The sequence below is a fragment of the Falco rusticolus genome, chromosome 11 (assembly GCF_015220075.1).
Source record: "Falco rusticolus isolate bFalRus1 chromosome 11, bFalRus1.pri, whole genome shotgun sequence".
NCBI lineage: Eukaryota > Metazoa > Chordata > Aves > Falconiformes > Falconidae > Falco > Falco rusticolus.
In genome coordinates, this window is record NC_051197.1 from 6314077 (window position 1) to 6331309 (window position 17233).

Genomic DNA, 17233 nt, shown 5'->3' on the forward strand with positions numbered 1-17233 from the left:
CACGGACTACAGCTCCCAGCAGGCCCCGCGCGGCGGGGCAGCGGGTGTTAATCTCGCGAGAGCGGCGCGGCGCCAGCCTGCCGGAGGGGGAAGATGGCGGCGCGGCAGGGCGGCCTCTTCTGCCTGCCTCTGGCCCTGGCGCTCCTGGCGGGCGGCGGCAGCGGCGCTCGGGCGGCCGGGCCCTTGCCTGCCGCCTCGTCCGAGGCTTTTGACTCCGTGCTGGGCAACACGGCGTCGTGTCACCGGGCCTGCCGGCTGACCTACTCCCTGCACACCTACCCCAAGGTACGGGCGGGCCCTGCCTCACGGCTCCCCGCGGCGGGCGGGCCCTGCCGGCCTCAGCCCCGCGCCCCTTCGCCTCCCCGGCCCGCCGCTTGCCGCTCTCCCGCCGCAGCTCCGTCCCGTTGCGCTCCAGGGGTGGCAGGACGTGCCCGGGTGTCCTCGGGCAGCAGCCCTTTGCGAGGCACGGCCCCGGGCAGGTTTTCTCAGGCAGTGTTGGGCCTGTCCTTACGTAGATCTAAACACGAAGGAAGCTGATGCTGGCAGTGCTGAGGTGCGGGCAGGTCGGTTTTTCCGTGGTCTGTCTCGTCTGGCTTAGTTTTTTGGCCCCTCCAAGCAGGGAATGCAGTGGCTTCTCTAAAGATAGATACTTCGTTTCAAAAATAGATGGTTGGGCTGCGGCTTGCCATAGAAATGCCACTTTCAAAGTATAGCCTTGTTCTCGCTGGGTACTTTTGTGGATTTGGGGGGATTTGCTGCTTTTTTTCCTCCTGCTTCTAAAGAGGCAGCTGTAATTTGACTTAGGCTGTTCCATATTTTGGGGCATTAAAACAGCGCCGTGTCCACAACAGGCCAGAAATCCTGTGTCAGGGTGACAATGTGCACTTAGATGTTGAAGGATGAAATGTAAATGGTGATGAATGAGTAGCTTGCCAGAACCTTCAACCTCTGTATTGATTCATTTGCATGGATTTTTCATGACAAAATACCAAAATGGTGTCTAATGGGAATCTAATTGCTTATTCTGGAGTTTGCTGTGGGTTCAAGCTTTGTACGGCTTTGAGTTACTGGCTTGAATTTGGAAAATCTAGCACCAAAAATCTCATCTGCCCTGGTTCGTTCCTGGCACTGTACTTCGCTAGCTGCAGCTGTGTAACAGGATGAACTAAATGGTGGGAGCTCTTACCTAATCTTTGAGATTTCACGTGAGGGCAGCATGCAGGTGGCAGCAGTGACAATGTAGGTAATAGGGCTCTGCCTGCTTTCACGTGGAACTTAAATCGGATTTTGTGACTCTCTAGCTGCTGCTGGTATCCCCACAGAGGCAAGTAACAGGGAGTTGTGTGGCATACAAGTAAACTTCCGTCTGTACTTGCGGCGTGTTTTGGTGCCTGCATGTGATGATAGTGAGGAGAAAGAACTAAATGTTATCCTAATATATTTCCATGCTGTTTTGACGCAATGCTCTTCTTTCTCTTATCGGACTCTTTCAAGTTTAAGGAAGGCTGCTATTTCTGTGACTTTTACTGTACTTTTGAATTCTTTGTTGCATGTTGTTGGAGTCAGATAATACACTCCTCTCTCCCTTCATGTTTAGTCTTTGTTCTGTTTGTCACAAAACTACCAGTTGAATTGAAGGAACTTGTTTTAGTTGTCATTGGAAAGTAAGATAAACTTCATTGAGACTTCCATGGAAGACTGTCGTAGTAATCTGTCTGCTGAAGCTAATTCTGTCTGGATATTAAATTACAAAACGTGTTTTCTGCAACAGCGTAACTATCTTAGCCACCTTGTCAGTGTTGTTAAGAGTTAAGTTTTAATTTACATTCACAGTTTTCTGCTTTTGTGCCTTTAAAGCATGTGAACTTGTGCTCTGAGGAGTCAAACAATGGCCGGTTAATTTACAATGGGTCATACAGTAAGGTGTGGTATGTTTGCTTTTTGTTAAATTAATTAAGGGTCTGTTTTCCACCTGTACAGCAGCTGACTGCAGTCATTTGAGTAGTTCCGTGGTTAGTGGCTTTGATGGGCCTGACTCACGGTAGGGTGTGAGCGCCCATGTAATAGAGGCTGTCTTTAGTTTTGCAATGCGGAGAGCACTATATGCAGAGAGTGTACATCCATCCCTTCGGTATTGTGGGCAGAAGAAATACTGGGTGTAGGGTTTCTATATTTGCATATTTTTAATAGCTGCAGTGAGGAAGAACTTTTCCCCTTCAGTTCAATACAATAAATAAAAATGTGTGTTTGTGGAACTTGTTCGGCAAGTAGGCAGTTAAGAGAGTACTGGTATAGTACAGCAGAAGATAATCTCTTATTTTGACGTTCTATTCTGTTCTAGTTCTGACTAGAGTCTGGTAGATACATTGTAATACACTGTCAAAATTAGTCTTTTTTTTTCCTCTTCTGTTGAGCTCTACTGTTTTAAGTTCTGAGATAAGACTATCTACTCTTTCTAAGATTAAACATCAGTAAATCTCTTAAAGCAGTATCTCTTGTTTTTAAACCAAACACTTCTTTTTTAAAAAAATGCAGCGCAGCTTTGCTTGTGAATTGTAGGACTGGAATCACAAAATGGAATTTGCAGTTCCAGGTTTGGCCCACCACAGAATGAAGAGCTGTGTTTGAAATGAATCGATAGGTATGTTAGTGTTAAAGAGCTGTGGCTTGGTTTTATTTCAGATCATCCAGAGTGTCGTGTTTAGCTGGCTTCTAGGTCTAGTGGAGGGAAGGAGGATGGTGCTGTGGTGGGTGGCTTTTTATAGCACTTCCAAAAAAAAAAAAAATTGTTTTCTGACAATTTGTTCTTGCATGGAGGGATGCAAGCCTTTTCTTTTGCCTTCCCAGGAAGAGGAGCTGTATGCGTGCCAGCGAGGCTGCAGACTGTTTTCCATTTGTCAGTTTGTGGACGATGGCATTGATTTGAATCGAACCAAACAGGAATGCGACTCTGGTAAGACTTCAGTACTCCTTCAACATCCTGAAATGTTGAGGCATGACAGGGAAGAGCAGGAATGTCTAAAAGGGTGTTGTTACATTGGTAGGATTACTTCAGTTGCTTTCTGGTTTTGTTCAACAACTTTTTAAAGTTTATGTTCAGGATATTAAAAAAAAATAATCTTGGAAAAAGGTTGTCTGTTCTTTGTAAGTTTCTCCTTACCTGATCCTTAGTGTTGCTATTTTCCTGAATTTCTTCAGTATCATTAATCTCTAAATAAATTAGGAATACCTCATTTTACTATAAACAGTTTGTCATAGAAAACACAGAATGGCTGGGGGGGAAAAATCCAGCCAAATTAACACTTTCTTTAGTAATTCCATGGAACAATCAGTCTCATTTACCATTCCTGACAAACTTGTGTGTCAAAGTGAATTGTTCAGGTGCAATAAGAACATAGATCTTAATGTGCTGTCTGCCTCGTAACTTTTGGTCTAGGCTACATCGTGAGGTTTACCTACAGCTAAACTCTTGGGAATGAGGTATGTGTTTTGTTTGAAATAGGCCATTAAATACTGGATGAGGGAGACTAATTCTCTCAGATATCTGTGTTAGAACAAAAATTTCACAGTGAAGATGAAATAGGTGTGCTGTAAGCCAGTTAATACTGTGTTTGGAATTGGACACACTTTCATCCAGTAATATTGAGGCAGCTGAGTCGCAGTTTTATATTCAGAGATAAGGTGGGACACAGCCACCCAAAGCAGGAAAGGTAGGAGTTCTCAGTCTGCATTTCCAATACAATAAAACACCAAGCCAGCACTCAAAGGAGGCTTTTATCCTCTCAGTAGCGCATAAAACCAAGAGGGGTAGCGGCCAGCTCAGGGAGCTGATGGAAGATAGGGAAGTAGAAAGCCTGACATGCAAAGATGCTAATGTGACACAAAACTGCATCAAATACTCCAGGAATGGGCTAATGCTCTAGTCTGTCATACACTGTGTATAGCTGTGATACAGCATGTCAGTCTAGTTGTCAAACCACACATGAAAGAGTGCCATAAAAAAGGGTAATGTAGGAATAGACCACATGTAGAGGTAACTGAACAGTTGCTTACTTTCTGGTTTAACTCTCCCTCCTGAGGCTGTTGTCTTTTGCTGGCTTATGTCGTATAATCTGTTGGTTGGTGCCATGACTAAGTATTCTGTGCTTGGCAAGATATGTCTTGGCTGATCTGCTCAATTCTGTCTTCTGACGCTTCTTTATGCCTACAAATACTAGTTTAGTGGCAGTTTTACTGTGGAATTGCTGCTCAGGTGCTATGAGCTGAACGCTGAAATGTTTAGCTGCTGTTGCCATGCTTTCTGCCAGCTTCCTAGTCTATATGATGGTCCATTTGTTCCTGCAGAAGACTGGGAGAGCTGCTCCTCTGTGTTGTTGCTTGGTTTGATTCTTTAGTTCAGATAGAACTGCAACGTTGTCCACCTAAGCTTTAGAGTTTTGGGGAAAAGCTATGCCCATGCATTGTCTGCCTGATTTCTCCAGTTGGCAGAATAATCACAATTATTCTCTCTGAATCATTTAGATTTCTTGGTCTTTATGATCTCTAGTCAACTATTAGTAGAAGCTATCTTTAAAACAGTTGGCTTCAGTTTTCATTAAAAATTATTCTATGCTACTTTCAATGCAGTTTCTGTACTCATTGCACTAGCAGGAAAATGCACCTTCGATTTTCCTGTGATACCCTGACTTCTGTTGTTACCTCAAAGGGATTTAGTGGACTGATGGTCCCTCAGTTCTTTTTAGGATTCCATCTCTGTTCTCTGAGGTAAACCCTAATGTTTTACATGACATATAGAGGAAAAAACATAGTAGCAGCGGGAGGATCAATGAAAACTTGCATCCCTGAGTGTGGCCAGGGTAACATTTCCGATCAGTTGCTGTGATTGTGTTCAAATTTTAACTACCTTGTTTGGCTAAGTTCTGATTCCCTAACCTTCATTAGACTTGAGAGCAAATGCTACCCTTGGAGTGATTGCCATGTCTTTCTCTGCAAATGGGATTTTCAGTCTTGAGCTGCTGCTTTTGTTTCTGATCCAACTTATACTGAAAATGTTTTCTTAACTAAAATGCAGAATTTATCTTCTCATTTGGGGAACTTCTTCCTTGCAGCCTGTACTGAAGCATACTCCCAATCTGATGAACAATATGCTTGCCATCTTGGATGCCAGAACCAGTTGCCATTTGCTGAGTTAAGGCAAGAGCAAGTAAGTAGATGACATGTTTTTCAAATACCACCTACTTGTTTTCTGTTCAGTGTGTCTTCTCTTCTTTAAATCTCTTCAAATGGAAAATAAATCTTCCTCAGGACTGAAATCTAGACGTGAGGTGAGGAGTGAGCGAGAACATGACTTCTGGCTTTTTCATATAAAAGCAAATGGAAAACCAGTTAATGTTGTGCTTGCAGTTAATGTCCCTGATGCCAAGAATTCATCTCCTCTTTCCTCTGACACTGGTGAGGTCATTCTGGAGTGACATGATGGATTCAGCTCAGAGCTTCATAACATCCTCATGGACTTTCTACCTTCAAGCAGATGATGGCAAAATTGTCATATTCCAGGTGCTTGCCTTTTTCATTGAGATTAATGTGTCCTGGCTGCTAAATGTTTAACTCTGCTCCTTCCAGTCACAGAAAAGACTATAAAGCACTATCAGAGTGTTTAGTTTTTGCTAGTATTTCACTGCTTGTAGGGCCAGTGGGGAGGTGGGGGTGGGAAAACAAAACTTAGGTGAATGGTGCACATCTTAAGGTTAATTTCCACCTTAGCTCTGAAATTGTAAATTATCAAGATCAGTGGAAGCTTGCTAGCAGGATCTCATAACTCCTTATTTTGTTTTAGTCAAAGCCAGAAGTACAGTATGTTCCACAGCTTGATCAGGAAACTGGAGATACAAGAGGATCCTTGTCGCTGAGTAAAACAGCCTGTAAGTTGTTCTTTGTGCTTTGGAAGAGCAAATGCAAATGTTCCCTGTCACGAGGGGAGCGGGGGGAGAGGTTGCAGGTGGCACATGAAAGAAAATTTTTAGAAAGCTGAAATATAATTGTTTGCTGTGTAGACTGCACTATGTACACTTAGCAAAGTCTGTGGTAGAAACCAAGCTCTGCTGGAAATAGAAACATGCAAGCTAGGGCCATTTAAAAGCTTCCTTTTATGCTCGCTGTATAGACAAACTGTGTGGCGTTTGGGTCCTCTTTTTTATGGCTTCCCTGACCACTGTATCTGCTGTTGTATTTCAGCAGACCTACGTCCAGGAAGTTCGCAGGCATACCGAGGACTTTTTGAAGAACGAGCTAATGACAGCTTTTTCAAGTGTCTTTCCATGTATGTATATTCTAGAATGTCTGTACCTAGTAGGGAGGAGAATGGCCTTTCCTCTGTGTGTATGGGGCCGCTGTTGCAACATCCCAAAAGGCTGTTAGGTTCAGGGTGTGTAGCAGTTAGAATTGTGTATCTGACGATTTTGCTGCTTTTGTGTGCTAGCCCCAGGTTACTTCCAGGCTGTTCTGCCAACTTTGATTCTTCTTTCCGTTTCAAGTGAACATCGTATTGATAAATTCCTACCTTTTGTGTGACTGTGTTCTGTGAACTGTTTAATCAATACTATGCTTTGCCTCTTCTTTAGCTCTGGATACCTTTGGGGGAAAAGCATTTGTTTTGTATTTTGTTTTGGGATTGTCTTGATATGAAAGACACTGTTATGTCTCATTTCCAGGCTGAAAATATCTGGTATATCTTTATTAAAGCTTTGCTAGAGATCAGTGTCTTGTTTCTGCTTTCCTTTGCTCTGATTACTTTCTCCTTAAAAGTTTACGCATGAGGGGCCAGTGAATTGCACCCCAAATATGTAACAGAAAAATCTGTTTTTAGAACTGTAAATGGGAGGATGCTAGGGTCCAATGAACAGAATCCAGCTTTCAAGTCAGATGCTAAACAGGCATTACAGTACCCAGGAGTCTGAGGTGGGCTATGTAACTGGAAGAACTAGAGACTAATGAAACAGCAGGAAATGCAGTCAAAATTGAGCCAAACTTTCTAGAGGGACCATTGTCTTGTATTCAGTATAAGAAATCTAGTAATGTTCTTTTCATTTCAGAAATTCCAGTTGGATTTTAACCACTACACTTGTACTGTCAGTGTTGGTGCTGCTCTGGATTTGTTGCGCAACTGTAGCTACAGCTGTAGAGCAGTATGTTCCATCTGAGGTACCGCTATTTTATAACATAATATTTTTAATGTATTCATATTATTTATCTTACAGCAGTCTAGAGACTAAGAAACATTTGGGGAGGTTCAACTAGAAAGAGTTTTTTATTTTGTGGATGTGGTTAGCAAACCAGTTTCGTTATTTAAATGATGATTTTACAGCTGAGCAATTCTCGACCATTCCTGTGGCTGGTAGGTGCTCTGAATCTTACTCGTGCAGCCCAGGTACGGTGTTTTTTGGTTTGTAGCAGTCTCCTCTCAACAGCCTTCAGATTACTCTGAACCAAACGGAGGCTGCTTGTAATTTCTCTGGGAATGAAGCTATGCTGAGTGTTGGATGGTATGTATGGCACCCAATATGGATTTAATCCCAGATGATCTGTAGTGAGAACATAAGTGACAATATATTGGTGAGCACAGAGGGTCTGAGCGGAGGGGAACTGGCGCTCTCTTAGTGCCTGGAGAGTCCTGCACTTCTGAGATAAGCAAGGCTTACAGTATTTTCAAACCGAAGGGGCTGTTACGCAAGCACTGCATCTACTGTTGTTCTGGCAGATTTAGTGCATCTCTTTTGCACTCCAGTCTAGTCCTAGCCATGAACTTGGGATGTTACAGAAAGCCTGGGTTAACTTGGGTTGAAGGGCTGCAGCCATCAGAGCCAGGAATGTAGCTGCATAATGAAATGCATTTTATTCACACTGTGGAGAGTCTTTGTCTTAAAGTAAATTGTTTAAACATTTCAGAAGCTGAGCATCTATGGAGATTTGGAATACATGAATGAACAAAACCTGAACAGATATCCATCCTCTGCACTTGTTGTGGTTAGATGCAAGACTGAGGAACATGAAGAAGCAGGACCACTTCCTACAAAAGTCAATCTGGCTCAGTCAGCAATTTAAACAAGTCTCCATTGGATCCAATAGACTCATTCTAACAGAGCTAGCAACTCCTGATTGTTTGTGGTGGTTCTTCAGATAAGAAGCTTAGCAGCCAGTCTTTAAATGCAAATAAAGTTACAGAATCAACAAATGTCATGGGATTTTGTTTTCAACCAAGTAGTGAAGATTCAGACATCTTGAATTTATGTTTGTTCCAGACATAATCACTTTTCACTGGTGTTTGCTATGTGTCTTTTTGCTTACAAAAGCTGTAAGCATGCTTTCCATACTTCTGCCACGACACTTTCAAACTTATTTGTGTGTTCTAGGATGTAATGTGTACATTCAGAGTTAGCTTTGTAAAGGTATAAGAAGTTTTAAGTAGGCAGGAGATGCCTTTTTAGTGTTGCACTTTCTGTTGTAGTTAAGAGAAAATACTATAAAATTATCTGCTGAATTTTTGTACTTGTTAATGTTCATGCACAAACAAACCCTGTCTCCACTAATAGAAATATATTTTTTCTACAGCATGGCAATACCCAAGATGGAAAGCATTTGGGAGGTACTGTAGGCCAGAACTCGGGTTGTGGAAGATGGAAACTTTGTTAAAACGTACGGACATATCCCTTCACACGCAGGACATAACATGGTCGATTATTTTGTCAAACTTTACCCTTTAAGTCCTAAATGCTTGTAAAGTTAGCACCTGTGTGTTCTGGAGAAATTCTACTTTCTGTTCTTGATTAACTATTCTAGTCTTGTAACTTCATTTACAGAAACAAGTTGATTCCTGAGAAATGAGAACAGACAAATAAAATTGACTGTGTAGAAAATGTTGACTATATAGCTTTTTGCTGTGGCTGATTATTGACCACAACATACTCAGTATGAAAGCCTGTCTGTAGCATTCCTCTCGTGGGCAATATGACCTGATTTTGATGTATGATTCATTAACACAACAGCAACTAACAGTGTCTCTCATATTTCTAATATATTCTTTGTGGTTTTTTTCTTTGAGGAGATCTCTATATGCTGGTTCCTGTAGCGTTGGCAAGTTGGGGGGGTATATGGGATTTATTTTAAGGTTTCTGTAAGTGTTCGAAAGCTGGCTAGAATGCATGGTCTCCAACTCAAGGTCATGTTTTGTTGCTTATACAAAACTCCCTTGAGGGTTTAAAAAACCCAAACAAACACTTCTTCAGGTTCTGCGTTCTGGTGAGAACTGTGGAGATTCTGGAGGATACAGTGATGTGTTCCCTCGCTGCTGCTGGTGAAACTGGTTCAATAGTCGCTCCTAATTGGGCTATAACGCTGGTGGTTGTGTAACTACAGCTGATGGAACCTTGCAAGGGCAATCGTTAAGCAGGAATGTGCATTAAGTGGCCTATACAGTGCTGCCAAAAATCTAGCCTAGAAGCACTCTAAGCAGTTTTTCTGTCAGGGAGGTTTAAGAGCGTTAAGCAGCGTTTTAGCAGCGGGCAGAAATTGCAGTTTGAAGTCTTAAATTAGTGGTGCCTCTTCATGCTAAATTCTTCAGTGGGACAACATGGTAGCCCAGAAATTTGGGTGCCAGCAGCCATCGCCAGGCGCCTTTGTGTGTGGGTGGCATTACTGCAGAGGCCTCGGGCATGACTTGTGAAAATCGATGGTGTGATGTTTTTGGAACTCTGTCCACTTGCATGATAGCAGGGGTGGGAAATCCCTCTGCAGTAGTGATTCAGCCGAAATGTTCGCTCGCGTGGTGCAGACCTCAGTATACAGCGCTGGTTTGGTGCAGGATGCCAGCGTTCCGCTTGGAGCAGTATCAAACGTGATGCGTGCAACAGGTGGTCAGAAATGACTTTGTAAATATGGGCTTTAATTCAGCCATTATTGCCTGGTGGTTTATCACTGTGTTTGGGATTGCCTTTCCAGAACAGACTTCAGCAATCCCAGGTTTTTCTAACTGAATAACTATCATGGAAATGTTTTTGAGTCTGTTAAAATGTTTTCCTTTACTATTACGTGTAGCTGCAGAGGGAGTGTTACAGCTTCAATGAAAACTTGGCTATTTGCCTGTTTCAAATGTGTACTGTACAACCTCTGTTATGTTGATGACTTGATTACCCAAAACTTTCTCTTCCAAAATATTGCTTAGGTTCCTCGGTCTGAGTTAAACAAACAACTTCTGATTTCATTTGGCGTTGTATTGGCCTGCAACAAAGGGAGAAATCTCCGCCCAAATTTTACGGCTTTTGTCTTTTGTTTGCTGTTTTAATGACACTTCAGCTAAGTGATCTGTGTACTGAAGCCCGTGATTCAGTGAAGTGCTGTTAGGTCAGGAAACTCTGTGCCTGTGGCAGTCTGTCACTTAGCACTACTGTTTCCAGAGCGAGCCAGACTCTGAAGAATTTAAGTGTTGTACTTGTAAGCTCTTGTCAAAGCATCTTCCCCCAGTAAAATCAGATACTAGCTAGGCTGCAGTGATTGAACTATTTTTCAAGATTTCTAATCTAAATGGACCGTTTAAGCTATCTTGGCATTTGACTTTTCTTGTCCTACTCGTTTTTTTGTTAAACATTTGACTTACTGACATCTTCGGTTTCAGAGGCAGCAATTTGGGTTTGATCTCTGCTTGAGACCACTGAAATGAAGGAGCTTAAATTATTGAAATTGCAGGAGGAAAGCATTTTATATACTCCTCAGGCATGTGTTCAACTGAACTTGTATCAGATTCTAAATGGAATCATCTTGACACAAATAAGGCAATCTTCTCAAGTGTCTGCGGTTCATTGCTTTCATGGGCTTTTTTTCCAGCTGCTGGAATTAACAGTGGCCTCCTATCATACTGGTTATCTTGATCTGTGTTTGCTCTTCAGCTTCTCTATCTTTAGCAAAGATTTCGGGGTTTGTTGTGTTCGGGTGGGTTTTTTTACCTTGTTCCTATGAACTCAGTGTTCTGAACTATGAGCAGTCCTTGTTGTGGGGTAATGGGTCTGAAATCCAACTGCTGGGCTGGCTACAGCTGAGCTTTATGATCTTGGCGTAGGAAATAGGTGGTGGTAGGTTTCAGGTCTTGCAGACATTTGCCTCTTAAGAGTGGGTTTACTCCACATTTTAAACATTTCCATCATAGGTAGTTTTGTGGGGTGTGCATAGCTAGCCTGCTTGACCTGGCTCTTATGTGGGGCTCTTGGCAGGCTCCATGGTCACCTGATAAGCTTTCTGAAGGCTCAAAATAGTCCTGTATCAGGTCTGGTTAGAAATGAAAAATTGCTCTTTAAAGTGAAACATCTGCAATTTGAGATACACGGGGTTTTAACCCTTAATCTGTCATTCTTCCATTGTGTGGCAGGTGCCCAGACCCTGCAGGCTGTTCGCTACTTGGCATTTGGTGTTTGCACCCCAAATCCTCCTTGGAAGAGAACTACTTAGCACCAAGTTGAACAGTGAGGTATTCCTGTGGGAAGCTTCTGCTTTGGACAAATTGCTGTGGTCGTGCGGAAGGAGGCACTCCTGAAAGGCTGTGTTTAATCCTGGCTGGTCTGTGAGCAGAGGAGTGCAGGGCTGGTGGATGCCCTTGCCGGCAGCGTATATTGGCTCGGTGTTAACGTAATGGAGAGCGAGGGGTGTGTGGGGATGGAGAAGGAAGCTGCTGTAAATGTTCTTCCATGTCGGGTGTTATTTGGCGCTTTGAATCAATTTGAGGAAACTGTCTCAGGGCCAGCTTGTAGGCAATGTAGCTGCCAGCTTCTCCCCCGCAGCCCCAGTAAGCAAGTTTTGCTGGTGCTTGGGGAGGAATCCTGGTCTGTGAGGTGGCAACAATCCACAGGACTCAAGTGCTTCTGAACCCTCCTGCAACCAAGAACAACATGAACTCCTGGAATGCTTCATGTCGGTGCTTTTTCCTCCCCCCTACCCCTGTGGCAAAGCTGCCTGCTCGTCATGTTTTATCCTTGAAGCTGCAAAACTCCGCTCCGCATGTGCGGTGCTGAGACCTGCAGCCCATTTAGAAGGCTGCAATCTATTTGTAAGTTCATGTTTGCTACAGGCTGAGCTGCTAAGACTTACTGCAGGCCTGGAAATTCAAGTCTGCAAGTAAAAGAGAGGACCCTGGAGGATTTGCTAATGGCTGTGCTCCTTGCCCAAGCAGGGAAGCTATTCCAGGTGGTTGTATCCTGCACAGCTCTGCTGAGGTCTGATCGTCTTGCAGGAGTCTGGGCTGATGCTGCTACAAGGTCGGCACGTCGGCTCTGCCTTGGGGAGGAGGTGGGGAGAAAGGAGGCTCACACGGAGATGATCAGACTCTCTTCTCCTTTATCACAAAGGGGGGGTTCTCCCTGACCAGCACGGGGTAAATGCAGTCAGCATCAGCTAGAAGTAAGCATTCATCTTCCCAACTGGCATCAGGCGTAGCAATGGGGTTCTGAGCATCCAAAATCTGCCCTGTTGTGAAACCAGGATAGAGCCAGGAGGAATGAGAAGCAAACCAGGAACCTGCTTCCAACTGGAGCTGGATCATGGGCTTGGCACTGCCCTCCCCATCCTCTCCCACCTGCGTGCCCGGGCAGCAGCACGCTCCTTGCTTTCCTACCTCTGTTGGGGTTTGTATCCTGGTAACATCACTCGTGTTAAGGTGCAGAAAGCTCCCTGCAGTCCTTCGAGCTGCTGCGAGGGCTTTAGCTCCAGGAGGCATGAACAAAACTCACCCCCAGGTATGGCCCTTCTCTTCAGGGAAGAATCTCACATGTAGCTGTCACCTAAAGTACATGTGTTCTTGGGAGTGGTGTTTGTCTGACCTTTTTTCCCACTGGAGATTTCGAGTAATTTCTACTTAACCTAATTGAATACAAAAGGGAAGTATTGATATCGAGTGCTAGACTTACATTCATGTTTTACAAATAGGTAACTAAAATTTAAAAGGTGATCTGATTGATGGCTTTGTGAGTTATATCTGGGCCACGTTTCCACAGAGGCAGCTTTTGCTTGAGTGTAAAAGTAAAGGAATACATTCTGTGTTCCTGGGTAAGAGGGTATGAGAACTAGAAAGGCACATACCTTGCGTGGTTCCTGTGCGCTGCTTGGGTAAACAGTCTTTCATCCTTTTCCTTCTAGCGAAACGGTGATGTAGCTACTTTTGATTCAACAAAGTCCTTCTCTGAAGAAAGAGGTAATGGTTAAATTGCAGAGCTTAAGATTTTTATTATTAAAGTATAAATCAATTGAAACTGTGTCATGTAAAATACAACCAGTATTTGTGGTCTGTTGAGACTGATTCAATTTTTTTTTCCCTTTCTGTGTAGTAAACCACGCAGACTATAAAATTAATGAACTTAAGCTGGTCTTTGTTGGCCTGGAGTTGGCAGTCGTATGGTATAGTAGCACGATAGGTAATCCTTGTCTGTCACAGGCTCATAATGAGTTTGCTATAGGCTTTCTATATGTTTTAATAGCCAAACTCACTTGAGCAAATGTTGTCCATTGGAGGAGAAGGTGAGGTCTAACAGAATCAATAGCAAACCTGTAGATGGGGTTGCAACAACAGTTCATCGCTGCCATTACTTTATACGCTGTCTGTTTGCAACTGTGGTGCTTTCTGGTGAAAGGTGATGTCTTGCAGACACAGGCGTGCTGTGACTCCCCGCTCTGCTGTTAAGCTGAAATGTTGTGTGTTTGATCCTTCCTCAGGCGTGACGGAGAGGGTGGCTGCTGCCTGCAGCCGGGATCTCTTTGTTATCGAGCAACGGCCATGCCTTCACTTGCCTTTGTGTAACACAACAACTGAGTAAATACGAAGCACAGCTAAGGCAAATCCTGACTTTTCAATCAAAGCTCTTTAAGTTCAGAAACACCAAAATCCAATTACACACGCAGTTGTCTTCAGTGACCAGTTAATGTGTTTCTCAGATGACCACACTAATTTTATTTTTTTTCCTGTCAGTCTGGAAATAGGAAGGAATGCAAGAAAACACAGTGTTGGTTTAGAGGCAAAGCAGTGGTGCTGCAGATTGCTGAGATGAGGGCGGTGGATCAGCGTCACTCCTGCGTGCGCTGCTGCTGTGTTGCAATGACTGTGGGTTTGGCCTTTAGCTTCCAGATTTGGTCTCTGATGTACGTGACTTTCAGAAAGTTGGAGTCTCTGGAAGGTCGCTGCCCTTTGTACCCTGGAGATGTCTTTGGGGAGGGAACGGGCTGCTCTTCAGCCTGTTCTCACAGTTTTGAGCTAATAATTCAGCATTGTTCTGTGGGAGCGTTGAAGTCCTGGTTGGGGCAGAAAGACCAAAGCGCTGTAAAATGAAATTTTACCCCTTGAGGAGTTTTGCCGTGAACTCTGGGAGGGCACCTGTCCCAGCCTTACACCGACCTGCCCTGTGTTTTGGCTGCTTTTGCTGTGAAAAGGGCATGGCTGTCCCACCGGTCAGGCAGGGGCTTGGCCTCCCCCATCCTTCTGCATCCGGTTGCTCTGGGTGAGCTCAGATGGAGATGTGCTGCCTGTGCTTTTTGGTCCCAGCGCTCCATAACAGCGGTACAGGCTCTTCCACATTGCAAGCAGTGAAATTCCCTATGAGGCAGTGTTTAATCTTGTAGTTAGATATTAAATCTCAACTACCAAGACCTACACCCCAGCAGCAGCCCCCTGCCAGTCCCATATGCAGAGCCCCCAAAACATCACCCCGGTGGCTCTGTGCCGTTCCCCTCCGAAACACCCCGACACCACTCAGCCCTGCCAGACCCTTCCCCAGCCCCTCACCTCTCGCTCTTGCCTCCCATCAGCGCGCCGCCAGCCACGCCGTGCCTGCTGGGGCTGCACACAGAGGCACGTCTGCATCCCTGCTGTGGTACTGCTTGCCCTCGCCGGTGCTGTGGGCTTGGCACTGGCACTGGGACTCCTGCCGCAGGCACCAGGTTGTTATCTCAAGAGTCGTTACTGTTTCGGTAAGGGAGGCAGAAAACAAATGAGAAGAGCCTTGGTGTCGATCACCGTGCGTGGGGTGGTTGTTCCTGGCGGAGGCCGGGAGGAAGGAGCGGGACCAGCAGGGCAGTGTGGGGCTATGCCAGCCTTGCACAGCCAGAGTCACCACTGGCTGTTCCTTGGCTCCGGTGTCCTGCTCCGTAGGTCTGTGGTTGCTCTGGGTAGCACCATCGTGCTTCAGAGTACTGGTATAGTTTTCAGACTGTGCCATGAACCTACCAGAGGTTAATCCTGGCCCTTGGTTATTTCCAGAACAACAAATGAATTTCAGAAATCCTCCTTTCTTTCCTTTGATCTGTTCTTCTTACCATGAAAATGTTGGAAAATGAAGTGTTTCTTGCTTTGCCTTCAGTGAACCGCTTCTGTGCAGCCTCCAATAACCAGACAGGCTTCTTGTGTGATGACAAGGTGACCTGCATCCTGGCCAGCCAGGTCTGTGATAGAGTCAGCAACTGCAGGAATGGAGAGGATGAGCAGGAGAAACTGTGCAGTGAGTGATTTTGTTGTGACCGTCCTCCCTGGGTTCATCTTCCTGCTGTGAGATAGAGCAGCCCGTGTCCCTCTAATCCCGCTCTGTGCTTCTGGCTGTGTACATGAGGAGATGAGCCCAGCAGATCCTTTGTAGGGTACATACTTAGAGATGGCACTGCCCAGAACCAGGAATCAAAGACTCCAAGCTCCTCTGACCTTCCTACAGTTTGTTATTTGGATGTGTTGGGGGTTTTTTAAAACCACGATGCAGTTTTCCTCCGTTAGTCAACCTGTATCCTTATGTATTTAATTTATTGTCCCGTTACCCTGGGGAAAAAACTCATTAAAGCAGAGGCCTCCTGGGGCACCCAAACTGCTGCTGCTGGCTCAGCCACGAGCATCCCTTTCCCTCCCCAACCGCAGCTTCCCCATCCATTGCATCCTTCACACCCTGACACCACATGGGGAAGGACCGACCGACCCCTCCATGACAGCAGCCTTTGGTAGCTGCCACCCCCGTTTCAGCCAGTGCATCTGTGCTTGGTGCATGGAGCTCATGTGCCGTGTGTCCACCCTTGCAGGTGACTTGCCCCACAGCCTTCCAGGATTCCTGGTTTTCCGCTGCAGTAACCCTGCGTACTGGGTCTATGCCGATCAGAGGTGTAACGGGATGAACGACTGTGGAGACTGCTCTGACGAGCTAGGGAGCTGTAAGTCTCTCTTCTGGCTACTGCTGGGCAAAAGATCTTTTCTGCTGATGGACTGAGCTAGGTTGTACAGGTATGGTGCTCATCAATGCTCCTGGCAATGCCTGGAGGCTGGCATCCGTCACTAAAACACAAAATAGCTGGGATAGGACATGAGTATGAACCATGCAAGGTCCATCCCGTCAGCTGCCAAGGGCTCTGTGTCAAAGACTGGTGGCAACTGTGAGGGGAAAGGCTCTGTGCTTTGCTTCCAGCCCCAAAAGTCGCTTTTCCTCTGTGGCTGGCTGAGTGTGGAGCGGTTTCATCATGATGCGTAGCTGTAGGCAGCAACGATCATTCAGGCTGGCCTTTGGTTGTTGGCCAGGAGGCGAGTACATCTCAGGGCTGGGGGGACTAAGCATGCCTCAGCAGCTTCAAAGCCATCTTGTTAAATCTCTTGCAAAATGAGCAGCAGGTTCGTTCCTGTCACCCCCCTGGTTTTGAACCTGGGGCAAGACCTGCCTGTATCAGCAGCTTTCTCTAGAGTAGCTTGTTTAAAAGAAAAAAAAACCCATCCCCCAAACAAATAACTTATGGCTAGCTGTTCCTCCTGAGATGGCACATCTGCTATGAAGGTCATCACAACGTCACATTCTGTGGTTGTCTCCCACAAGTAGCACCAAGCGAGCGTCCTCCTCAGTGGGTTCACAGACGCAGGACCATCACCAGTGGCTTTCCCGTAGGTGCCGGGGGGTGGAAGGGTCGCTACCCACATAAGAAAGGATGTAAGAGGTCAGTGGAGCAGAAGCATTTCTGTTCTCTGTTTTCCATCCCTCCCAGTGGCCGCCTGCCCCCCGTGTGGGTCAGAGTGGTGGAACTGCAGCCCTGTGCTCTACGAGTACTGCTCCTGCATCCCCAGGAGGCTGTGCCGGGACAGCATCCAGCACTGCCTCAGCTGGTCCGACGAGTATATCTGCAGGCCGTGAAGTCTTGGCACCCAGCAGCGCTGGTGGCAACAAGGTGCTTGCTGCATCGTCACCTTTAA

The 17233-nt window shown here is 45.4% G+C and overlaps 2 protein-coding genes across 3 annotated transcripts; both read left to right on the forward strand.

The window, feature by feature from the left end:
• Nucleotides 1-56: 56 nt before the first annotated feature.
• Nucleotides 57-8923, forward strand: TMEM59 (transmembrane protein 59). Of its 2 annotated transcripts, none has more exons than XM_037404346.1 (8): nucleotides 57-285; nucleotides 2848-2953; nucleotides 5109-5203; nucleotides 5404-5556; nucleotides 5837-5921; nucleotides 6238-6319; nucleotides 7092-7200; nucleotides 7945-8923. In XM_037404346.1, the coding sequence occupies exons 1-8, from the start codon at nucleotides 94-96 to the stop codon at nucleotides 8098-8100; spliced, it is 978 nt and encodes a 325-aa protein (XP_037260243.1). In that variant the 5' UTR covers nucleotides 57-93; the 3' UTR covers nucleotides 8101-8923. The 2 variants fall into 2 exon arrangements, with proteins under 2 accessions (XP_037260243.1, XP_037260241.1); XM_037404344.1 differs by having other exon boundaries at nucleotides 68-285; nucleotides 6235-6319.
• A 1982-nt stretch (nucleotides 8924-10905) lies between these two features.
• On the forward strand, nucleotides 10906-17217 carry LDLRAD1 (low density lipoprotein receptor class A domain containing 1). Its single transcript, XM_037404352.1, has 6 exons — nucleotides 10906-12773; nucleotides 13174-13234; nucleotides 14833-14964; nucleotides 15384-15521; nucleotides 16084-16212; nucleotides 17029-17217. The coding sequence occupies exons 1-6, from the start codon at nucleotides 12579-12581 to the stop codon at nucleotides 17172-17174; spliced, it is 801 nt and encodes a 266-aa protein (XP_037260249.1). The 5' UTR covers nucleotides 10906-12578; the 3' UTR covers nucleotides 17175-17217.
• The last annotated feature ends 16 nt before the right edge of the window (nucleotides 17218-17233 follow it).